The 26,218-nt window shown below is 43.4% G+C and overlaps 2 protein-coding genes across 4 annotated transcripts in view; one reads left to right on the top strand and one right to left on the bottom strand.

The window, feature by feature from the left end:
* Positions 1–5,996, top strand: part of IL16 (interleukin 16) — a 131,156-nt gene extending 125,160 nt beyond the window's left edge. For all 3 annotated transcript variants that reach the window (XM_066592688.1, XM_066592687.1, XM_066592689.1), the window contains one exon: positions 1,790–5,996. In XM_066592688.1, coding sequence (XP_066448785.1) covers positions 1,790–1,968 — 179 coding nt within the window. In that variant the 3' untranslated portion in view covers positions 1,969–5,996. The remainder of the gene's footprint in view (positions 1–1,789) is intronic.
* Positions 5,997–7,140: 1,144 nt separating this feature from the next.
* Positions 7,141–23,407, bottom strand: STARD5 (StAR related lipid transfer domain containing 5). The gene is made up of 6 exons (XM_066592686.1): positions 22,991–23,407; positions 21,266–21,315; positions 17,746–17,878; positions 16,506–16,623; positions 15,197–15,290; positions 7,141–9,840 (listed from the first exon to the last, which is right to left on the bottom strand). The coding sequence occupies exons 1-6, from the start codon at positions 23,078–23,080 to the stop codon at positions 9,693–9,695; spliced, it is 633 nt and encodes a 210-aa protein (XP_066448783.1). The 5' UTR covers positions 23,081–23,407; the 3' UTR covers positions 7,141–9,692.
* Between the last annotated feature and the right edge of the window lie 2,811 nt (positions 23,408–26,218).

The following is a 26,218-nucleotide window of genomic DNA, read 5'->3' as shown; positions in this document are numbered from 1 at the left end:
CCAGGGATCTTGGGTGGCAGACCCCTGCTGATTTACTATTGTTGCCTTGTCCTGAGAATAGACCATTAGTATGGTAGTTTATAACTGGAAAACTCCTTTAATCTAAAGTTTTCGTTTGTTTGAGTTGGTTCATTTTTTTTTCTCTCTTTTGGTAACAATTTTAGAAAGCTTGATTGTAATTTTCTCTCAAATCAATATTATTTTGATCCATTGTTGCGGGCTCCTAAAAGGTGTGGGGTCCATAGACTGGTGCTTACTCTGCCTAACTGGTAATCTGGCACTGACTTTGATCTAAAGTACTGGTCCCAGTTAGTATTGTAACAGTTACACATAGGTTCATAGCTAGACTACCTAGATAGCGGATTTCAGTATGGATGCATGTCAATCCGCGTGAAAATATATACATGATGTATTATAATTTTGGTGCTGATTTTGATGAAGATTTCGCCCCCTCATTTGAAGAGGTGAAATCCATGTTGAAAATTTACAACATAAATTGACATGCTGCATTAAAATGCATAGCATAAGTCAGTTTACACTGCAGATTTTTTCCACAATACATGATGCGATTTCATGAACTCTCCTCCACATCATTGGTACTGTAAAATGCTGAAGATATTCCACAATCAATTCTGCTGTGGAAATTCTGCATAATTTCTACTATATGTGAACATAAGACATAATTCTGTGTAGCTTCACCTTTATATATGCAGTGTCCTATAGGGTGACCCCGGACACATGGCATACACTGAGGAGCTGGGAGGGCAAGATGCTGGCTTGTCACAGCGGCAATTACCAGGCTCCCTCCCCGAGGGATACATGCAGCAAAGCCCATGGCAGTGCTGGGCCTCCACCGGACACCTCCAGCATGGCGAAGCCCAATAAACATTAGGACAGGTGAAGGGGTTGTCACAGGTGACACCACTGTTTCGACAGCCATTGTCATGAACATTGGCGGGGAAATAATTGAGCCACAGACAGTAATATAGTACCTCAGGTCCCTGGGAATGGTCAGGGCCCGGAACAACTTTACTTGATAACAGTTCCAACGATACAAGGCAAAACAGACAGTATTTCACGTGCAGGTAGAATTAGGAACATATACAGATAACCTTGAAAACAAGTACCTCCACACAGCGATCCCAGACTTCAGGACGCCTGTGTGTCTGACAATTGTAGACGAGTACCTCCACCCAGTGGTCCTAGACGCTTGGGCATGAACAATTGAGAAGAAGAGTACCTCTCCACTGGGCCCTGCATAGGGAAAACGTAGGACTGGCTCATGTTTGCTTTATCTTTCTGGGCTCACTTACTGCTCATGCTGATCTTTGCGCTCAGGAAATCTCTCCTCCTCCATGTTTCACTACATGATGGCTGAAGGTGCCCCCATGCAGCTAGACCTCCTGACTATGACTTCAGAAGACATGGAACACCTTTCCCACTCTCAATCACTCACATTTATACCACGTGACAGGATAGATATGATACATTTACAGTCAGCTCACACTTTGCAGACATTAACTCATCATTTGCTGTAGCTGTGCAATACACATAACAGAAGGACAAGACGGTTTTGCACAGAGCATCTACATAAGACATACATGTATGACATTATGGAGGGGGCCAGGAAAGCATGTACTGGGCCACTACGCATACATCCTGACATACAGTATTGTTCATGACTTAGTATTCAAGCATATCAATAGCACTTGCTGGAATCACTCTATTTACCAGTGGAAAATGTTATATGGACCTTGTCATGTAAATCACCGGATTTTTGTTTTTCTAGGTGTATCGGACAAGAATGATGCTGTTCAGCCAGGGGATGAATTACTGCAGTTGGGAAATATCAACCTACAAGGTCTTACTCGCTTTGAAGCTTGGACTGCCATCAAAACATTGCCCAATGGGCCAGTACTTGCTGTTATCAGGCGATCTAGCACTACTGGCTGTGTGAGCAATCAATAGTCGCAAAATGAAGAAAACTGCTTGGAGCCTATTGCACAACTGCATTTATTTTTGTCATGGCATTTAGGTACTGACAGACTAACTGCAAAATGCAGAAGTGGTAGAAAAAGGACAGGGCAGATTAATCTTCAGTTCTAAATAATAAGATGGTCGGTCGACCCACCAAGTACATTTAATAGCATAGCACAGTGCTTCCCAACTCCAGTCCTCAGGGACCGCCAACAGGTCATGTTTTCAGGAGTTCATCAGCTTTGCACAGGTAACGTAACTATGGTCAGTCTTAGACATTGCCACAGATGCTCTTACTATAGGATATCCTGAAAACATGACCTGTTGGGGTGCTTTGAGGACTGGAGATGGAAAACACTGGCATAGAAAATAATAGAAGTTAAAGATATTGACCAACAGGCCCATTTTAACAGGCATAAATACAAGGCGGCGGACACCCGGACAGCATCTTGTGAGCTCATCAGGGGGAGGGGAGGCATCTGGGATCCCAGACCACCAATCAGGGCATTTAAATGGTTATCGGCCACAACTGGCATGAACGCTGACCGTGGCAGTTGCGGCTGGGTGACAGCTGTCAAAGACAGCTTACACTGGCCATGTATGGAGTGGGCTCGGCCTATACATCCTGGGGTGCAAAGGGATTCAATTCGTTTTCACTCTGCTTTCCATACCATACTGTAGTTTCTTAGCGTTATACATCAGCAATGCGGTGAAAGTTACCTCACTATATGCTCTGTCACAACATTAACTGGAAGACCCTGTATATCTAATATGTGATCTGTGCCTGATGACTCTGCTAAGTAAATGCAGCATAAATCCAAGTCACATTGTCCCTTTTAATGTCACCATGATTGCAGTATTATTTGTTCAGGGCCAGTACAAGTAGTAAAAAACAATATTTTGGTTTTTAGCTATATAGTTTCAGTTAAAATGAGTCAGGTAGCATAATAAAAGCCTAACAGATGTTGCATGTATAACATTTTAATGAGGATAGTATTAGATTTACATCTTTGGAGACTGTAGAGCGCTCCTTGTGACCTCACCTTTAATAGACCCATCCCAAAAACGTGTTTAGTATGACATGTACTGTCTATGGAGACAAAAACACCAACGCCGAATGAAGCCTTATAATTGAATATGGCCCTGACCAGCAGATGCCCTTCCTCAGAGGACTGCCCAAAAGCCCATGCCTCTTGTGCCTAAGTAAAAGTCCATCCCTGAGTGCGGAGAATACTGCGGTGGATACACCCACATGGAATAAAGTTAATTATTTTAACTTCATTGCTATTAAAACTAATATAATGAAAACTAATGAAATGACTATTAATTTAGGTAGAAGATGAGTAAAGCAATATTCATTACCAGCTGTCACGAACCATTGAAGTGTATGAATGTTCCAATTACTAACTTAATAGTGCCATAAAGCTTTGGGATAGGGTATGTGTTTATGGAAATGAACATTATAGAACTACAGATAGAACCTTCGAGTAGCCTGCCGCAATTAAGACGGGTTAGAGCTGTTTGTTTTGTGTACACTCATCGAAAGAGATTTTGTTTTTAATTGGAAGCCAGCAGCTAATATTGAAGATATCGCATCAGTGATAAACACACGCATAAATATACATAGAGCGGTGAATAATGAGATTTAGTGCATCTGGTAATTTACAATCAGAACACATGGCGCTATGCAAATCATCAGATAAAATAATACTTAAAGCAAGGCCAAAAATATTACCCTTTTTTCTTCATGGACGTGGCTGTGTTGACTCTAGTCTAGACATAGCATTCATGGAAAATAAGCAGTGCAGTCTTCCAAGAAATGCACATGTAGAGTATAAATGAATGTATTTTCTTTTAAGCACATTAAGCCAGGCAACGATACTGTAAAGGCCTGTTTACACGCAAAGACAATCTTTCAAATGATTGAAAGTTTTAGCGATCATTAATGTCCATTAACACTTTATCACCTTCATTTGCGTGTAAAAGGGCCTCCGGGAGCTGTTTGCAGAGCACAGCTGCATTGTTCTCACACGGGTTGACGGCATAAGACAATGTAATCTCCTGGAACCCGCTGAGAACATAGCGTGCGGTCCCTGTTATCTTCCCTCCGGCTGAACAATGGATTTTAAGCTTACCTTAAAATCATCGTTCAGAGGAAAAGTGAACGATGACAATGTTTACATGCAATGTTTATCGATCATTTGACATTGTTTGAACGAATTTTGAGCGATAATTGTTGTGTGTAAGTGGGCCTTAAGTTTTGGAGGTTAACCCTTTCCAATCCACTGTGACGTCTTAAGACATTATGATTTAAGGCTGTACAGCTCTGATGTTGGAAGACGTCCGTCTGGGTTCTCTTACTGTATATTGCCAGCCTATCCAACGTGACACCTCATGCAGTACTGGCTTTAGCCAGCATATAGCACTGTTGTATAACGGACGAAAAAGAGTAAGCCCCCTAGGAAAACCAGGATACAAATTGGATTGGAAAGGGCTTATTCAGATGGGCATATATTTCATGGACAGCACAGGGCCCCATTATGGGCTTTAAGGCAATATAAAGGGAACTTTCACACTGATCAATAGCCCGTGTTTAAAAAAAAAACAAAAAAAAACACTTTATGTCCTATTGTCATCCGTATTCACGGGCATACAGTATGCACTGACTGTTCAGATCGGACAGCACATGGATGGGTGTATATTGTCTGATGTAAGTTGTACACGAGGTCTTGAGATGGAACTCGCAGTCACGCATGTGAATTAATCCTAAGTGTAAACAGGAGAGATGGTGACATCTAGAGGTTGCGTTTGTTTTTACTCTCCTTGTAGCCCTCCTAATGCTGGCTAACAGGCCCTCGCTCCCTCTTTCTTGGCACTCTGTCAGTCCTAGACATATAGTTGTGGGCTTTGGTGAAGACGTGGTTCAACCTCAGGCCCCATAACAGCATGGCTGCCTTATATTGCAGATACTCTGCTGCTCACTGAATGTGGATCTGTGCTTAGAAATATCTGTTGTCTTAGAAGAGAATTGAGATATTTCTCTTACATGTTACCTTACTGCTTTTCACATCTCAACTATAAGAGCTTTTTCACACGGCCATATTTTTCACCAGTATTTTGTGAGCCAAAACCAGGAATGGAAAGTACAGAGAGAAAGTGTAACAGAGAGATTTGCATTTCTTCGGTATTTTGGATCCTGGTTTAGATTTACAAAATACTGCCAAAAAATACTACCATGTGAATAAGCCCTGAAACTCAGCAAGTGGATGTGAGTTTACAAAATGAACCAATGTCCTAACAAACGAGCTGTTGGCTCTCTTGACATACAAGTAAATACTTGTCTTCCCTAATGACACAATTCTAGAGCTTTTTGCATTAGAACTTTGTGTTCTTCTGTTATTCCTCCTGGAAATGTAGGAATAACTTGACATCTGGCTGTTATCATTACCATTGGGAGTAGCGCACGTCCTTACACGTGAGAAACTCTTCAGTCAGTGCCCACAGTATCACTATGTGTAGCGACACATCCTATCAACAAGAGAAATGATCGTACCCACTTGTAAACGGAGTCCTACATTTCCAGAAGAAATAACAGAGGAACGGCAAAATGTAGAGATCTAAGAAAAGATGCTCCAGAGTTGTATGAGGAATGCAAGTACTCAAACACACGTCAGAAGAGCCGATAGCTCCTCTTTTCTGACAGCTGTAACTAATCGCTGTAATCCTTTTCTACAGAGTCATTTGCCATTTAAAGTTCTAGTATGGATAACTTGATGGTCCATAGACTTCTGTAATACCGGACAACTAACATTACTTACTCATATACATTGGTTAAAGAGCTTTAACATGCAGGAATTAAGGAAATAGTAGGCTTAAAGCTTCTGCCCAGGAATCTGTATGAAGCCTGCTCTAACTCTATGCAATATGCAGTTTTTGTAAATATTCCATTAGCTTTGTGGGTATATGATATATGTAAATACGTATGGTTATGTAATATTGAATAAAATTGTATAGTTCAATGTGGTTGGTCAAATTGTGTTTCATTGTGAATAATGATAAAGTCTCCAGTTTTGATGAATCTTCAGTCTTATAATTAACCAAAACCCTTCTAAATAGATCTGATGGAGGGTTGAGTGTGGCCTGGATGTCTAGTAACAGCAATTTTTTGATTTTAGAATATTATGTACCTGAATTGAAAAAAAGCCCACTAAGCACATATACTTTTTGAAATCACACATACACTTTTTGAAATCAAGGGGTCTTCCCTCAAGTTTTTTTTACTTGTACTATAAGTAGGATAGGTGATGAAATATTGATTCTGACTAAGGGGTGTCATGTCTATCTGAGACTGCTGACGAAACTATGATGAGCAAGGTACCGGAGCAGTCTGGACAGGCGTGTGCACACAAGACCAAAGGTGGCTAATATGCAGAAGCGGAACACTTTGAACCTCTCCAACAGGACCTGCCTCGTAGCGGAGCACCCGTCCCTAAAGGGACGACCCCAATGCTTTAACATGGTAAGGTCCGAAGTCAGAGAGGAACTGGAGAACGGAACCAGGGACTACAGAACTGAACATAAAAAACTGACAACAAACAAGCAGACTGTAGACAGTAGGCGAAAATGCAAAGAATACAAAACAAACAAACACAGACTACTAGCCAGCCAGGTATGCTGTGAGGGCTGACACGACCAGAATACAAGAAGTATAACTGACACTTCCAGCCAGGAAGAGCTGGATTATATATCTAAAGGGAAGTTGCTGGTTGGCTGGCAGAGCTGTCAATCCTCACAGACAGCACATTTGATTGGCTGACAGAGCTAAAGATCACCAGTTAGAACCTCAGCTAACAGCAACAGAGAGATGTTTAACCCTAACTAGTCAGGGCTAACTGAATTATGTGTAAGTTGGCTGGATGTGACAAGGGGACCCTGAAAATAGGTTGGTTTTAGTTCCGTTCACCACAGAAGAGCAAGTCATGCGTTATTGGCCTGGTACTCTCGGAGATTGCTGAGAGCTTCCATTGGAGGAACCAAAGCATATTTGCCCTGAAACCTGCAACAAAAGATATGATGCTTGACAAAAACGCCAGAGAGCGCAGAAACACGTTGCTTGTTTCCTGTATGATATTTTATCTTTTTATTAAAATACCATTATTCCAGTGGAAATAGAAGCATCGGATATTTTTCAATGGATATATATACTATTTTCAAAATGGCAGTCAAAGTTAATTTTCTATGTGCTCCTGGACTGGCTCACTAACATTTCCAAAGAAAATCCAAGACACTTTATCCAAGGTATCAAGTAAAATATCTGCCTTTATTCAACTCATCTTTGAAAACGTGCATTGTTTCGGCCATGCAGGGCTTTTTTCAAGCCAGGAATTTAGACAAGTACAGGAATCATTCTGCACCTTGAAAAAGGCCTTGCATGGCTGAAAAGCTGTGAAATTAATAAACATGGACATTTTACTTGATTCCTCCAGTGCTTTATATATGGTGACAATTGACTTTAAAAAAAAAAAAAAAAAAACTGCATCAAGTACAGCATGGAGGGTAAGCAAGCAATGCATGAGACTCGCGCAGAATATATACATGGCTCACTATTACAGTACAATTGCAGTTCTCCTGTTGTCTGTCATAAGGAATGTGTATCTGAGAAAATAAAGCAATATCCCTTGGAGCCATTCACATGGGACAGAATCACACTGTAGGATGTAGCCAACTCCGCAGTTACAGTGTTCCACACCAGAATGCGACTGTTGCCCCCTTGAATATTTTATTCTGAAACACTGTGGCGTTTCAGAAGAAATACATTTTGAAGTTTGACCCAAAGCTGACAGCTCTCTTTCTATACACAAGCAGGGAAAAGAGCAGTCGCTCTGCAGGATGTGGGCGGGGACAGACCGGTACAGCCCGCCCCCGTGACTCAGAGCTCAGCGTGGAGTCAAACTTCAAAGTGTATTTATTCTAAAACGCAGCATTTCAGCATAAAACATCTACAAGGGCAACAGGTATCCCCATGTCAGGTTCTTGCTCCCTGTGGTTTAGGCAACATGAACCGGATGTCAAAATCCCTTTAAATCCATGACACGTCTATTATTTCCTGTCAATTTTCACTGTAGAATTAATCCCTTTCAATAAGTGTTGTGAATTCTGAGAAAAATCTGCAGCTAAATCTGTGACAAATCTGCATGTAACACAAACAGATTATTTTACAAATCTGTTGCTGCTTTTGCCATGGAATTTGCGTCTCGTGTGGCTCTAGTCTTGCAGGTGAAGATTTAGACTACTATGCTGTGAAGCTTGAATCTCTGTGGAGATGAATGTTTTCCTAACATACAACACAATACCTCCTCCCCTTTCATTTGGTCTGTCTCTTATAAATAAGTTGTATCCTTCAAGCCTTGTATTCCAATCCTGTGTATCATTCCACCACGTTTCTGTGATGCCTATTACATCATATTTCTCTTCCTGTGATATATAAGCTCCAATTATCCTTGTTTGTTTCCCATGCTCTGTGCATTTGTGTAGGAACATTTTAGTTTGTGATCGGTGTCTCTTGCTCCTCTACTTTCCATCAGATTTTTTTGTCTTTGTTCTTCTTTTCCACTTCTAATAGCGAGGTTCTCAAATGTATTCCATATTCTTTGGTGGGAAAAGATTCTGTATAACTTGTATTTAAATCTGCTCTTCCTATGCTTAGCAGTCCAGTGGGCAGTCTAAAACAGTGATTGACAGTCTTCCCTATCTAATTGTGCATATGAAAACTGCTGTCAATAATGAAGTAGAGCCACCAACTGGACTCCTACACATAAAATGTCATTCTGTTCTACAATGTCCTTCCTAAAGAAGGGATTGCATGTACAATATGATAGGTTCCCTTTAAGATCATACCACTAGGCAGGCACGGATACACCTATACTAGAAGTTTTACTTTCCCCTTCTAATCCTGTCTGAATGCATCTACATTTTCTGAATTACAATTCTGAAAAACAATAATAAAATTTAAAAAAAATAGGTTTTATGAATATTATTACTTGTAAAAATAGTTACAATAGACATTCACAGGTAAAATAGTTGCTCTACTATGCAGATGACAAAATAAATATGCATATGTATTTCTTTATGTTACAGAATCCTGCTCAATGCAGCAAAGGGCAGCGGAACACCTTTCCAAGGTTATAACTTTAAAGTGATTAACCAGCCTTTAAAAACTCAATATTTGATCAGTAGGGGTTCACCACTCGGGATTCCTGTCGATCAGCTGATTAAAAGGAAAACCGCACAGCTGTGACCGTTGTTTTTTCTTTAAAGTTTACATCTGAGCACGATCCTGTTCATCCTGCGAATGCCGTATTATTTATAGTGGCCATTTTGATAATCACAGCCTTGGCTTGTCCTATTGAAATGAATGTTGCAAGCCTTTAGTACTCAGAACAGCTGTTATAGAGAATATGGCATTCTGAGTATGAACAGGTTTGTACTCAGGTCTAAACATTGAAGAGGCTACAAAGCTCAGACAAGTCCCGTGGCCACTTCAATCAGCTGATCGGCACAGATCCTGAGCGCCGGACTCCCACTAATCAGATATTAATGGCCAATCTTAAAGATAGGCCATCAATTTTTAAAGGCTAAATAACCCCTTTAATGCTGTTGTTTTCTCTTGATCTCTTCCAAGTAGACCATCCATCTAAAACAGACAGGACTCTGTGTCATACACTTAATGCTGCAGCAGCCTTCGATAAGTTGTTGTAAAACTGAGTCATGCTGTATGGGAAAAAGGATTCCACAACAGATTTCGGGAGGTAGCCACTAAGATCTGTCTGGAAGAAACTTAGAACTTGTGTTTTCTCAGGTTCCCTGGAAGATAAAGGAAGATGATTAGCAATAATGAATTTACCGTGATTAGTAATTTTTTTATACTACAGAAAAAGACATAAAGAAATTCTCATTAAAATTAAACAAAATCATACAGAAATAGTGTCTTGCAGATTTGGACTCTATAAAAAAATGTACATAAAACCATTTTTTCCAACAGAAGCTATTACCGTGTTTCCCCCATAATAGGACCTACCCCTGATAAAAAGCCCTACTCGGGGGAGGCTTAAGATATAACCCCCACTGAAAATAAGCCCTAGTTACCTTCATAAAAAAACCCTCAATACTCACCTGGTCCTGCAGCATCCCGATGGTCTCCAGCGGCACTGCGGCAAACTTCAGTGTGATCCACTCTGACATTTCAGATTCTTTCTGGTGACAGGGCTTTGAATACCCCGCCGCCAGCAAAGTGAGCACTGTGATTGGATCGAGCGCCAGCCAATCAGACCCAGCGCTCGATCATTCACAGCCATTCAGCGAATGACATCACCGAATGGCTATGATTGGCTCATCAAGCGCCGGCTGTGATTGGCTGCGCTCAATCCAATCACAGCGCTCGCTTTGCTAGAGGCAGGGTATTCAAAGCCTCGTCACCAGAAAGAAGCTGAGGTGTCAGAGCGGAGGACAGTGCAGTTTGCTACAGTGCCGCTGGGGACCATCGCAAGGCATCAGAACGCTGCGGACGAGGTGACTATAAGCCCCCTCCCCTGAAAATAAGACACTGTGCATCTTTTGGGGCAAAAATTAATATAAGACAGTGTCTTAGTTTCGGGGAAACACGGTATACATATCCATTAACTATTAACATTAACTGCCCATCTAATAGCCTGTGTGTATCTCATCGATCTTGCAATATACTTTCATTATAATTTTTTTGTAAATCAGATTTGAAGCGCAGTTCCTCTGCAATCCACTGCCTTTTGTTACAACTTCTCTAGCAACTACAGTAGGACCATGTTCTTAGCTGTGAGGGAGGGGCAGTTTTCACAGACTCAGCTCCCTGCACTCACCCAGCTCTCAGGTCTGCAGTCAGTGTGTACATAATCTCTACCTCTCCTGATGTTATTCCCGGTATTTGTGTATCTTGATGCCACCGGAAGCTAGGGGTTTGACAGGGCTTCCATGGAGGAATGCCCCTGTCATGCCCCTAGCTTCCGATAGGTGCAAGATGAAGGTACTAGGATTAATTACATCGCAGCCGGCTGTCACTGACTGTCCCCCGCCGCTGTGACGTCCTAGCACCAGTGAGTGAATGTTTCCCCTGCGCTGTATGAGCTCCCTGCGGTACTCTGCGGCCAGCAGCTGTAGCGGCTCTCCGGTGGCTTATCTGCCACTGCATCAGGCGCATCACCGCAGCTCTCTAGCACAGACATGTGCTGGCCGATGGCTGTGTCCGGTGGCTTCTCCCCTACAGCGCTCACATGTGCCAGCCGTCGGCTGTGTAAATTGTCTTCTCCCCCACACTATGAGGAGCAGGACAGGTTACAGCGGGCCAGGAGGTCGTACTGTACAGCTGGCGCGGACACTCCCGTGCCGCAGCCTCAGGGTCCACCGTGCCTTCCCCAGCCGAACAACGGCTTCTTATCCGGCGGCCACAGTGGCTTCCCTGACGGCCTCCCTGCCAGCACACATGGCACCACAGAGCGACGGTGGACTGTGAGTAAGCGGCGGCGTGGCATGGCCCACTCTTACTGCACTCTGAAGCCGCTGTCACAGCCGCTGGATACTACGAAGAAGCCGCTTTTAGTCTGTGGCAGGACCTGAGAACCCGAGCAGAGGGGGTGGCAGGCCTGCAGCCAATGAGAAACAGGGGGGCATGCCCAGGCTGTCAAGCAGGCTGGATCTTGTCACCACCCACATTTCCGATGGCGACAAGATACACTAATACCGTTATTCTCTTACTGACTAGCCTATTTTTTGCTTTAAGGACCAAGCGATTGTCATCGTCGCATTGGAAGAGCCATAACTTGTTGACGTAGCCATATGAGAACTTGTTTTTATTTTGTTTTGTTTTTTTTGGGACAAGGTGTATTTTTTTTATTGACAGCACTGTGAGGTACATATATTGTATTGTATAACTTGCATTACATTTTTTTAGGGGGAGATGGAAAAACCCCTTAGAAATTCCTCCATTACTTCCGGATTTTGTTCTTACTGCGTTCATCAACCGGTAAAAATAACATGATAACTTTCTTATCTGGATCTGCACGATTACTGCGATACCAAGTTTACGTAGATTTTTTTATTTTTTACTAATTTTTAGGAATAAAACACACATTTTACAGAACAATAGAATCTGCATCACCACATTCTAAAATTGATGACATTGTTATTTTTCAGGCGAGGGAGCTCTGTGAGTTCTTGGTTTTTGCAGGTGAACAAAAGAAAAATAGCAATTCTGGTTTTAGTTTTTAAATTGTTTTTACTGCGTTCCCCATTTGCGATAAATAACAAAATATTTTCGTTGTCTGGGTCATTACGAATGCGGTAATACCTATTATGTGCTACTTTTTTTTAAAAAAATAATTTTTTTATCCATTGAAAAAGGGTTTTTGTGTGGAAAAATACATATTTTTTTAAACCAAATTTTTTAAAATCTTGAATAAAACTTTATTGAACTTTTTTTTAACGCTATTTTTTTAGTCCCTCAGGGAGTCTTGAAGATTTTCACTGCAGAATTCATTTATTGTATCGAATGAATTCCACATTTGGTGCTCTACAAATAAAAAGATTTATTTATTTTTAAGGTGTTGTAGATAAAATACCCCATTTGAGACCCTCCTATAATAGCCATCGTGGAGAGCCCATACAAAAAGCGAATCCCGTTCTAGTACGCTCAGGACAAGCATACACTATGTTGACAAAAGTATTGGGACCCAAACCAATCCTGTGTTGTCAGGCGAAGGGAATATGTGTGAGACTTATTAGTTATATAGGAGAGTATCACGCAGGCATATCCCAGTACAGAAACCACCAGAACGCTACAATGTGTAAAGTTGACAGAATTCCAACAGGGTATGGTGGTGGGATGACACCTGAGCAGCCAATCAGTATGAGATATAAATGCACTTTTGGATCTTCCGAAGTTCACTGTCGGCAAATGTTATTCGTAAATGGAAAAATTTCAGCCACATTCAGGAAGACCTCATAAACTGACAGAACATGGACAACAAAGCTTTGTATGAGCTGTGAAGGCATCACATACATCGTCTGTGGTCTATAGAATTATGGATGCAGTCCTTTTACGAACTTGGATCTCCCAGGTGGACTTCAAATATACCACTGAAACTATATCATATACTTATAAATCAATTACTCAGCGCCTCATGTTATAATAAATGACATTCCAAATTATAAGTAAGTGAGTGACAACTCACCTGGTGCTCAGTGGACTTCTCTATATAGAGAAACCACTGGCGCCCGATATCCACAATGGCTTCAAATAAACAATCCGGACTCCAGGATCCAATACTGGAGAGATGTCCCAGGGTTGCAACCTTTATGAAGACTGTATTATCCAAAATAGGTCCAACCCAAATATAAAAAATACCCCCGTGCTCCGGAGCCCAGAAAAAATTAGTGGCTTGTTGTATTATTCACTTGGATGATCTGGATCCGTCTCCTAATTAACGGCTGTGCAGGGAGAGCCTCCCCTTGGATAAGGGTTTGTTGTAGTGCTGCGGGTATCTACATATTGTTGGAAGTTGTTGTATTATTCATACATTTATTGCGACGCGTTTCGGTGGAGAACACCCGCCTTTCTCAAGCAATTATAAAACTTTACAGAAACAACATGACTATAAATAGATACAATTAAAAGATTTAACTTACGAAACCTGCTTTCGGTGGACGCCGGTGGGGCGCCATCCTAGTGTCACGAGGTCACCCCACGTGATGCACCACGTCACTCAAATCACGTGATTAACCACGTCATTAAACAAGATCCATTCATAATAACGGGTTAGTAGTAGATCTATCCCGTGACCGTGAGCGTACTCTACTCATTCATTCATAGAGGTTATATTGGTTCCGTTTAACCCTTCCCACCTATCATATACCTTTTAGTCTCATTCATAGAATATTTATATAAAAACATATTAACTAGAAACATTTACCCATCATGTAATATATTATACTTCATCATAAAACTTTCTATTGTAATAAGCAATCAATTAAGTAACTAAAAGATCAATACATTTGTTAACCATTTGTTATATATCAGTATATACCCATATTTGTATATCATCTATCCTATATATTTACAATTTACCACTGATCATCATTATTTTAATCAATTAATTTAAAGATTTATTTTATGATCATTTCCGAAGTGCACTACCATTCCTCAGTTTGTGATCACTAAATAGCTTTTATAAAATACTATATAAAAATAAATACAGTCACTGAATAAATATAATTATCCACTAGAAAACTAATTTAAAAAAAAATTCTTTAAACGAATTTCTAATATTATTAAATTCTTATAAAAAAAAAAAACATGTATTATGGTACTTAATAAATGCATATAAACGTTATATGGATATAATCTTAATAAAACTATCTTGCATATATGGCTTGAATATAAATTGAATACAATTATATTTTCTCTAAAACCTCATTTAATCCTAGTGGTACCAGAGTTTTACGGCGAAGGTGACTAATAGATTTATTGTGGATAAGTTCCAATGGTGTATTTGTTATACCACTGGAACATATCCACAATAAGTCTATTAGTCACCTTCACCGTAAAGAGATGTACTGGATATATAGGTTCAAATTTTGTGGTTACTCCCACTGTACACACAAGATCAGCAGCAGAAGTGCGGCTGTTATACACAGATGGGCTCCTCCTGTATTTGCTGGGATCTGAGATAATACTTATCTATGCTTAACCCCTTAGATACCACAGTGCATCAAAGCAGTTAGAATTACTGTTTTTTGTTCATTCTGCCTGCTGTAATTGCACTGACCTGCAGAATAAAGTGAGCACATTTATTATACCGTGAATTCCGTAACAATGAAACAAAACGCAAAGAATTGGTGCAAAAGCTGTTTTTTCAAAACCTCTCTCCGAACAGATTAAAGTTTGTGTATATATATATATATATATATATATATATATATATAAAATTACACTAAATGGTACCATTAAAAAAAATTCAACTCATACCTGAAGAACAAGTTATCATAAGACTACGGCAACAGCAAAATTTAAAACTTATGGCTCTTGGAACCTAGTGCCAATAAAACCCTAAAAAAGTTACTGAGTACTAAAGGCCCAAAATAGCTGCATCGTAAATGGGTTAAGTTCACACATGAGAAATTCTAACTTGCTTACCCAGAAACAGGAGCACAGAAACAGCCACAAGGATGGTTAAACCCTCTGACAAAGTATCGCTGGGGAGGGCAGCTCGGATGTTCAACATTTGTTGCTATAACAATACACAAAATAAAGGTTAAAATGTGTCATTCTCAAAGAACAATCATTAAGCACCACAATAGATCTACAATCTATATATATTTGTTTTTATATTCTGACATCATTTGCTTTATCCTATTAGTATTAGGCACCATTCTGTCCAGGAATGGGGTTGTTAGGCAACATGCTGGTTAGCAACCACCTAAATCCCTGACAATTAGCCCTCTCAGCTGCTTTAGCACAGCTTTTCCCCTCTCCCTATTGAAATAAACATGACTGCTCAGATGGGTTATGTGTCGGTTTATGGGAAGTCAAAAGATATAACTGATGGCCAAACGTACTCATGTGTGATAGACTTTACATCCCTTGGTAATGCTCTTAGAAAACATAGAAAACTGACGGCAGAAAATAACCCCTGGTCCATCTAGTCTGCCCTTACATTTCTCTCTAAGGACAACTCTATGATTATCCTAGACAGCTTGAATTCATTTACTGCTGATTTTCCAACCACGTCTGCTGGGAGTTTGTTCCAAGCATCTACTACTCTTAAAGTAACATAATATTATCTGACCTTGCTTCTAATTCCCCCCCTCCCCCAACTAATCTCAGATTGTGCCCCCTTGTTCCAGTGTTTAGCCTCCTAATAAATACACTTCCCTCCTGAGGTATTGATACCTTTAACATATATAAAGGTTTTGATCATGTCCCCCCCCTCTTCCTTCTTTCCTTCCGGTTACACAAATAAAAGGGATTTTCCCACTATCTAAAATTGCTTCATAACCACTCCTGATTGCCAGTGACCAGGACCTTTGACTGGTGCAGCCAATCAGAGCTATAGAAATTACCTGCTGTGGTCAGTGATTGGCTGCAGCAGACAAAGTTCCTGGTCATCGGCAATCAGGAGTGGTTTTAGATAGTGGGAGAACCCCTTTAAGTCTTTCCTGATAAGTTCTGTTATTGAGACCTTCCACCATTTTTGTAGCCGTCTTTGGACCCGTTCTGTTTTATCAGTGTCTTTCTGTAGATGAGGTCTCCAGAACTGAGCACAGTATTCCAGACGTGGTCTCACCAGAGCCCTTGGCATTGGCTTGGTGTTACCATCTAATAGGGAGATGAACTCAATCTTGACAAGGCAAAGTCCATCTCTCCCAGCAAAAGGTAAAACATTGCACAAGACAGACTAAATGCACAAAATAATTAACGGAGTCTAGAACTGGCATGTACTAACCATTAGACGTTATGGAACCATCCTCATATCTCTTAATCATTACCACATCTACAAAATCCCGAGGAGATATAATGCCCATGGCTGCTGATGGCGTCACTGTTCGGCAAATACTGATGTCCTAACGAACACAAAATAACATAATTCTGATGTGATAATTAATTATAGAGCTAATTATGGTAACATTCATGTCTTAGGGTGGCTCCACACCTACCCTGGGTTCCACTTTCCTGTTCAGTTCGGGGAGCAGGAAAGGGAAATCCCTGCGGCTAAATGGCTCCGATCCTGGACGGAACCGAACAGCGCCGAACAGACCCCACTGACTATAATGAAGTCTGTTCAGGTTCCACTTAGCTGTCTGACTTTTGAATGCATGAACGCAGCACTTTTTCTTGTGGTATTTTGAGCTGGATCTGTAACGGAACGTTCAACCAGAGGTTCCAACGCAGATGTGAAGCCGGCTTCAAAGGTAGGTTCCACTAAATGTCCATCTACAGTGCTGAAACATTGTATTATTATTGTTGGGACTATTTATTAGAGAGTCTTAATGTGCAGAATGTTGTCCCGATTAATGTTGTGCAGTGTCTATATAGTGGTCAGAGCTTCATTCTACTGATACAAAGCTTCTAATCTCCTGCTGAGATATCTACAGGGTAGGGAATAACTTTATGATCGGTAGGGGTCTCACAGCTGAGCCTGAGAACTGGGCTGCTATGACCCCTCTTCTTGTCACTGTGGGGATGCTTCTACCTCCCACAATGAGGTCAGCCTGAATGGAGCACTGGTCACACATGTGTAGCAGCCTCTCCATTCATTTCAAGGGGGTTGATGGAATTTGCCAAGTGCTTGTAGTTGGCTCTCTCCAGCGATCCCATTGACAGTGAATGGAACAGCACCGCACAGGCTCGACTGACACTCCATTCAATCGTCTCCTCACTGCAGGGGTCCAGTAAGCCTGTAGTGAGAAGGAGGAGGACAACGGGACCCTCGTTCTCTGGATTGATGGCGTTCTTAGTAGTGAGACACCCACCAATCATAAAGTTATCCTCTATCCTATGGACAGGGAAAAAACTTTTGATTTTAGGATAACTCCTTCAAGTACTAAAAGATAATAAAAATGTAAAGTCCATCAAGTTTCAAGCTATTATTTATGAGGTCGTTTACACACACACAAACCACATTGATGCACTCTAGTACAGTACAGAAATAGTGCCCTCTTGTTATCCAACACGCCAGTACTTACATCACGGACAGCTTCTAAGAGCTGAAAATCCTGGACATTATTATCCCACGTCACTCGCAGCCCACCAGGCTCTGGTTTTAGACATTCCCAAACATGTTCTGGTTTAGCCTCCACCAATCCTTCTCCTTTGTACCTAATATAAGATACATAATATGCTTGTGGATACATGTACACATTTTATGGGGAGACAACTGGCTCCTAGATTTTTTTCGGGACGAGTTGTACTATTTAGAGGGGATTTCCAGTGAAGTACTATTGATGACCAATCCTCAGGATAGGTCATTAATAGTTAATCGGCCTGGGTCCGTCGCTCGGGACCTCGACCGATCAGCTCAGTAAGCGCATGCTGTCAGCGCTGCAAATACACAGAGGTCGGAGCAGAAGCAGCGGAAGCCTCCGTGCCGACCTCTATGTAGTGGCCGTTACTTGTAGCTGCTGGCACAGCTTGCGCTGAAATTACTGGGAGCCGTGCCTGCAGTTACAAGCGCCGGCCACTACATGGGAGGTCCGACTGGAGACTTCCACTAAAGAAACAGAGGTTCTAGCAGAAGCCTCCATGCTGACCTCCTTATAGTGACCAGCACTTGTAACTGCAGGCACAGCTCCCATTGATTTTAATGAAAGCCGTGCCTGCAGTTACAAGCACCAGCCACTAGACAGAGATCGTCGTGGAGGCTTTTGCTCCGAACTCTGTATTTGCCGCGCTGACAGCTTACACCTGCTCAGCTGATCGGTCGTGGACCTGATGATAGTTCATCAATAGTATTTCACTGGTAAACCCATTTAATGTACCATATAATATACTGAAAAACTTTCAAAAAGTTCAAAGTGAAAAAAACCCTAAATTCCACAGTTTTTGGTGGGGATGTCTTGTTTCTACAGTGCACAAACTGCAACAAAAATCACCTGATAACTTTATTCTAGGGGGCAGTGCGATTACTATGATGCCAAGTTTATATCGTTTTTTTTTTTTTTTGCTGTACTACTTGTATTTTTTTCCAAAGACATTTAATTTTTTTTATTATTTCCTGTCGCCATCTTCTAACAGCCAGCCATAACTTTTTATTTCTGTTGACACAGTTGTATTTTTTAGCTTTTATTACCTTTTTTTTAAAAAAGAATTAATAGAACTTTTTTAAACTAACTTTAAAATTTGTATTTCCCATAGGGGACAAGAAATTGCGATGCTTTTGTCGCTTCTGCAGTATGGTGATAGCATTACATTATATTGCGATCTGACAGGCACTCTATCAAACCACGCCACAGGCATGGCTTAATAGGCAATCTGCAATGGCAACCTTTCGGAAGGCTCCCGGCTGCCATAGCAACCACATGGCTACCTGCAATCTCATTGCAGAGGGCAATGCGGGACCCACAAAGATTGATTGGGACATTTAAAGGGTTAACAGCTCTGATCAGTGGAGCTGCTTAGTGAGCTGTTGCAGGCGGACATCGGCTGTAAGAAACAGCCAACACCCGCATTGTATGCAGTGGGCTCAAGAGCCAAAACCGCTTCATACCCAGCAACAATTAGCTATCTCATACAGCTGCCTGCATTGGCTGCAATTGAAGCCAAATCCAATCAAAGCCATCTAACTGCATAGATACCGTAGTCAATGCTGACCACAGCATCTAAGCAGCTGGCTGGAAAGCCCCCCCCAACACGATTGCATGGTGATTGGCAACCAGGGGTCTTGCTAAACCCTGCCCAGTGGAAGAGCTTAATAGGTTGACATCAGAATGACAATATATTGAAGCAGTATACTGTACAAGCGATCAGACGATTTCAATTTCACGTTCCCTATGGGTATTAAAAAGAAAAAAGTAAAAATAGGTTTAATAATTTTTTTTTTTTTAAATATTGCAAAAAAAGAAACTTTTAAAAATAAAACCCTTTCCCCAGCTTTCACATAAAAAGACTAAACAATAAAAATTAAAGGGGTTGTCCCGAGGCAGCAAGTGGGTCTATACACTTCTGTATGGCCATATTAATGCACTTTGTAATATACATTGTGCATTAATTATGAGCCATACAGAAGTTATAAAAAGTTTTATACTTACCTGCTCCGTTGCTGGCGTCCTCGTCTCCATGGTGCCGACTAATTTTCGCCCTCCGATGGCCAAATTAGCCGCGCTTGCGCAGTCCGGGTCTTCTCCTCTTCTCTATGGGGCTCCGTGTAGCTCCGTGTAGCTCCGCCCCGTCACGTGCCGATTCCAGCCAATCAGGAGGCTGGAATCGGCAATGGACCGCACAGAAGCCCTGCGGTCCATGAAGACAGAGGATCCCGGCGGCCATCTTCAGCAGGTGAGTATGAAGACGCCGGACCGCCGGGATTCAGGTAAGCGCTGTGCGGGTGGTTTTTTTAACCCCTGCATCGGGGTTGTCTCGCGCCGAACGGGGGGGGGGGTTTAAAAAAAAAAAAACCCGTTTCGGCGCGGGACATCTCCTTTAAACATAATTACTATTGTCACAGCCTTAAGGCTGGGTTCACACAGGGCAGATTTGCCGCGGTTTAGCCGCGGATTGCCGTTGCATATCCGCACTGCAGCAAAACCGCTGCGTTTGCAGTGCAATGCAGCAAAAATGAGATTTGCCAAAAAGCTGTTCTCACAGGATGGATTTTTTCTGCACATCCGCAGTGCGGAAATGCAACTGCGGTGCGGTTTTAAAAGATGCAGCATGTTCATTCTTTGGTCTTTTCCGCAGCGCTTTTTTGTCCATAGACCTCTATGGACGCAGCCAAAACCGCACCAAATTCGCGACAAATACGCGACAAAAAGTAAAAAAGCTTGCGGATTTTTCCGCACAAACATCCGCAGCAAAATCCGCAAGCCCAAATTAACCTTTGAAGCGGTTTTGCCACAGAAGCAGTTCTTCTGCGGCAAAACCGCGACAAATCAGCCCTGTGTGAACCCAGCCTAAAAGTCCAAAACATTAAAATATTGTATTACAGGATCTATGCATGGTGAATGCTGTAAGAATAAAAAATCCATATTGACAGAATTGCAGCTTTTTTGTCACCTTGCTACTCAGAAAAAAAAATAAAAGGCCTAGCAAGATTCCATGAGAAAAAAAAAACAATGCTCACCTAGCAACCCACGTTCGGGTTCCTCGCAGGCTGCAGTGTTCTCCTGAACACAGACAAAGCAGTTCTTCCTGGTAGTAGGGTTTGAATACCCCACTTCCAGCAAGCTAATGCTCTGATTGGTTAATTGAGCGCCATATCAGCCACTCAGAGCTGGCTCTCCATTAAGCTAGCGCTGGCTGCTAGGTAGGTATTATAAGACACCCCGGAAAAAAGACACGGTGCCTCTTTTGTGCAAAATTTAATATAAGACAGTGTCTTATTTTGGGGGAACACGGTACAAGTGCTGGCCACCACATGGGAGGTCGACGGGGAGACTAACTCTCCAAATACACAGAGTACTGCTGTTTTGGCTCCTCACACGCCAGTAATATAGTCCTGTCCTTACTTTCAGGCATCAGATAGATGAAGGACTATTTGACTCCATCACTTACAAGTTTCCAGTGAACTCAGTTGAGGGTCTCCAGTACACGGCAACCTCGCCCTAGAGAGGGAATAACAGAACTATTAAATAGATAGATAGATAGATAGATAGATAGATAGATAGATAGATAGATAGATAGATAGATAGATAGATAGATAGATAATTAGTGTATCTTGACACCACCAGGAGGTAGGGGTTTGACAGGGAGAACACCCCTGTTACACCCCCAGCTCCCGATAGGGTCAAGACACGAAGGTCCTCCAGTAGGCATTGATAACTGGCTGCCCTGTTGGCTTAGGCTGAAGATGTAATAATGAGAATTAACCGTCACGCTAAGGCAGCAGGCCAGCCAGTCATCAATGCAGACGCCACAGCCATCAGTGTGAGCAGAGCGGCCGTCCCTGGCGGCCGCCACCTCAGTGCTGAGTTGCGGCACTTGGCGCAGAGCCTCTGCTCCATGACGCCCGCTCCCCCGCTCAGCGGCATGTTGCCGCTGGCTGTGCCTCTGTTTCGCCGCCTGGACGGCCAGCTGGCCGGCAGCTGACTTCTGCATGGCGGCAGCCGCCGTAGCCTCTCGGTTCCCTGCCGTCCGATCCACCCAGTCACCGCTGCAAAACTACACGATCGTCACGCATGTTCTGCTCCGCCGGCCGAACAGCTAAGCGGCATCCGCATGTGCTGCTTCATGGCCACGACACCCGACAGGTCGCCGACTTCTCTCTGCTACGTCTTGGCTGCGCTGAATGTTTACTGGCCTTCCAGGACCTACAGGTCAAGCTGATAAGCAGCCAATCACTGACAGGGGGCGTCACAGCACTGTCAATCTTGATTCCACCAGGACTTCCTGGTGGAGTCAAGATACACTAATACCGATAGATAGACAGACACATATACACACATACATATAAAAATGTCTGTAAGTAATATCTGTACAGCTAGTCATTGAGCTGAGCCTTTGCAACAATTAACAATTGTTAATGATTCCATTAGTCCCCGGCAGGTATAACGGACACAGGAGCCGTCAGATCAGTGGCCCTGCGGTCTTAGATACTCAGGCGGACAGGATTTCCCACTCAGCACAACTCAGCGAGCACAGAAGCGTTCCGGCACCTGCAGCAGCCTTATTATCGTGTTTGGCCTACTTCTGGTTTGCGCCATTTATTTAGTGCCTATTTGCATTACACATGTACTAAAAAGAACAGCTGCAGACCCCTGTGCACGGGCTCTCACATAGACTTCTACGGGGTGCATGCCCAGAGCGGTCTGAAAAGAAGCAGAATTTTGGACTGTGGGAGGATTTCACCAGCGGACAATGTTTATCCACCCCTTATCACACTAATTATGGACTGAAGGAATATTGCCTGAAATGTCATGTTTGCCACAGAAGCATTAATAAAAAAGTATGCCCCTCGCCATACACATCTCTGTGCGGCTAAAGCAGTGTGACCCCCTGGGGCTTACACCCCCGACAACACCGAGGTGCTGCTATACTGCTCTTCTATGGAGAGGGAACGGCCGAGCTCCCCCTGCTGGACGTGCGCAGTATTACAGATGAGGATGTCACAGCTCATACACCGAGAGGCAGTGTGTCCGTCCTCACACCCGGCCGGCTACAACTAGACGTCCGGCCCCTTCATCACCCTCAGCATGCCATTACAGCCTTATACCATGCCATGCTGGGAGTTGTAGTCCCACAAGCTCTACCCTGTGGAGGAGCCGACATGCCTTCACTTACAGTTTTCCTGCAGAGTTTCCAGCCCGCCTCATCCTTCCTGTAGGAGAGCAGTGTGTCCGCCGCAGCCTCGGCCGCCCCCGTGTAGTCCATGGTGTGCAGAGGGCAGAGCGGCGGCTGCCGGTAATGGCAGCGGGAGGAGCGGCGCACGTCCCTCCCCTCACCTCATGTCTCCTCAGCCTCCTCCGCACCACACGGGTGGCACGTCAGCAGGGGAAGCAGGCAGATGTGTCCCTGCAGTTGCCGGCACATACCGTCCTCACGCCCCGGCTATAGTCACCTACCGTCCTCACATCCCAGCTAGTAACCCATCGTCTTCACAACCCCGGCTACAGTCACCTACTGTCCCGGCTACAGTTGCCTACTGTCCTCACAACCCCGGCTACAGTCACCTACTGTCCCGGCTACAGTCACCCACAGTTCTCGCGCCCCGGCTACAGTCACCGATCGTCCTAACGCCCCGGCTACAGTTACCGACCAACTTCGCGCCCCAGCTACAGCCACCCACCGACCTCGTGCCCCGGCTACAGCCACCCACCCCCAGCCTTCCCCCAACCCCCATTTTCATTTTTTCCTCCCCCGTTTAAAAGAAAAAAACAAAAAACAATCGTAACTCCTTTATTTATCCATTGACGCCGCTGTCTGAGGGCTTGTTTTTTTGCGGGACGACTTGTATTTTTCAAGCGCTATTTAAGGTACTGAAAATCTTTTAAAGAATTCTAAGTGGAGTAAAATGGAAAATATAAATATAATGAAATTCTGTGCATCTTGTTTCTACGGGGCACAAACTGCAACAAAAATGACAGCTTTATTCTTTGGGTCGGTACGATTACTACGACACTAATGATAGCATTTTTTGCTGCACTATTTTTTTCAAAGACATTTATTTTCTGCCGCCACCTTCTGCGCACAACAGTTTTGTATGTTTTTGTTGACATAGTTGTGCGAGGGCTCATTTCTTGCGAGACGTCCCGGACTTTGCATTGCTACCATTTTGGAATACATACGACTTTTTGATCACTTTTGATTGTATTTTTCTGTTGAAGACAGGGTGACCGAAAAAAGATTTTTAAAAATTTTTTTTGTTCAATGTTCACTGTGTGGGGTAAATAATGCATTACTTTGATAGATCAGATCTTTACAGATGCAGACCAAATATGTATTTTTGTTTTATTTATCTTATTGTAAATATGGCAAGGGGGGGGGGGGGGGGGCTGACCTTTTATTACCTTTTTTCTTTTCTTTAATTCCGACAGCAGCATTTAAATCCCCCAAATGATGTTCGGGGGTCCTGTATTTGTTCTTATTTTTACTTTTTTTTTTAGTCCCCAGCTTGTGATGCTTTGATCGCTGCTGCAGTATGATGTAATGCATTAGCATTGCATCATACTGCCATTGGGCAGGCAGTCTGTCAAGCCACCCTACAGGCATAGCTTGATAGGCATTCTGCCATGACAGCCCTGGGGCCTTTTAGGGCTCATGTCCACGGGCAAAATGACATTTAAAATCCGCAACGGATCTCCCGCGCGCGGATCCGCACCCCATAGGGATGCATTGACCACCCGCGGGTACATAAATACCCGCGGATCGTCAATAAAAGTGATTTTAAAAAAAATGGAGCATGAAAAAATCTGGACCATGCTCCATTTTCATGCGGGTCTCCCGCGGGGACGGCTCCCGCGGGCTTCTATTGAAGCCTATGGAAGCCGTCCGGATCCGCGGGAGACCTAAAATAGGAATTTAAAGCATTTACTCACCCGCAGCGGGCCGCGAAGCTCTGCTCTTCCTCACGGCTGCATCTCCCTTGCTTCGGCTCGGCGGATGTGCCCGGCGCATGCGCGCGGCACGTCGACGACGTGCCGGCGATGTGCCGCCGGCGTCAGGAATTCATCCGCCGGCCGAAAATGAAGATCCGGCCGTGAGGAACAGCTGATCTTCGCCGTCCGCTACGGATAGGTAAATGCTTTTAAATTGCTATTTTCGGCGCTCATGTCCGCGGGGCAGGAGGGACCCGCTGCAGATTCTACATGGAGAATCTGCAGCGGATCTGATTTTCCCCGTGGACATGAGGCCTTAGAAGGTCCCCGGCGGCCATGACATCCGTACAGGACCCCCGAACATCATTTGGGGGATTTAAATGCTGCTGTCGGAATTGACAGCAGCATTAAAAGGGTTAACAGCTCATATCAGCCTTGCGGCTTATCGTAGCTTTTGCCACTGGGTATCAGCTGTAATAAACAGCCATAGCCCGCGATCTCTCTTTATACATATCCCGAAGCTGCAGGACGTAAATATACATCCCATAGCGGAAAGGGGTTAAATACAGTCACCTACCGTCCTCACACACTATTAAATGCAGTCATCTACAGTCACACACTATATAACAACCTCAGTCACCGACCGCCCTCGCATCCTATATAACCTCAGTCACCGACCGTCCTCGCATCCTATATAACCTCAGTCACAGTCCGTCCTCGCATCCTATATAACCTCAGTCACCGACTGTCCTCGCATCCTATATAACCTCAGTCACCGACCGCCCTCGCATCCTATATAACCTCAGTCACCGACCGTCCTCGCATCCTATATAACCTCAGTCACCGACCGTCCTCGCATCCTATATAACCTCAGTCACAGTCCGTCCTCGCATCCTATATAACCTCAGTCACCGACTGTCCTCGCATCCTATATAACCTCAGTCACCGACTGCCCTCGCATCCTATATAACCTCAGTCACAGTCCGTCCTCACATCCTATATAACCTCAGTCACCGACCGTCCTCGCATCCTATATAACCTCAGTCACCGACCGTCCTCGCATCCTATATAACCTCAGTCACAGTCCGTCCTCGCATCCTATATAACCTCAGTCACCGACTGTCCTCGCATCCTATATAACCTCAGTCACCGACCGCCCTCGCATCCTATATAACCTCAGTCACAGTCCGTCCTCACATCCTATATAACCTCAGTCACCGACCGCCCTCGCATCCTATATAACCTCAGTCACCGACCGTCCTCACATCCTATATAACCTCAGTCACAGTCCGTCCTCACATCCTATATAACCTCAGTCACCGACTGTCCTCGCATCCTATATAACCTCAGTCACCGACTGTCCTCGCATCCTATATAACCTCAGTCACCGACCGCCCTCGCATCCTATATAACCTCAGTCACCGACCGTCCTCACATCCTATATAACCTCAGTCACAGTCCGTCCTCACATCCT

The sequence above is a fragment of the Eleutherodactylus coqui genome, chromosome 2 (assembly GCF_035609145.1).
Source record: "Eleutherodactylus coqui strain aEleCoq1 chromosome 2, aEleCoq1.hap1, whole genome shotgun sequence".
NCBI classification, from domain to species: domain Eukaryota; kingdom Metazoa; phylum Chordata; class Amphibia; order Anura; family Eleutherodactylidae; genus Eleutherodactylus; species Eleutherodactylus coqui.
The sequence above is the reverse complement of the archived record's forward strand: the minus strand, read 5'-3'. Positions and strand labels throughout refer to the sequence as shown.

What these genes read in the sequence shown, in the direction of transcription:
- STARD5 (XM_066592686.1), bottom strand. Translation starts at nt 23,080, where the DNA reads ATGGACTACACGGGGGCGGCCGAGGCTGCGGCGGACACACTGCTCTCC. An exon ending in TGGTTCCATAACGTCTAATG is followed by an intron (nt 15,291 to 16,505) that starts GTTAGTACATGC and finishes GTATTGTTATAG; the next exon opens with CAACAAATGTTGAACATCCG. An exon ending in TTCTGTGCTCCTGTTTCTGG is followed by an intron (nt 9,841 to 15,196) that starts GTAAGCAAGTTA and finishes TTTATCTTCCAG; the next exon opens with GGAACCTGAGAAAACACAAG.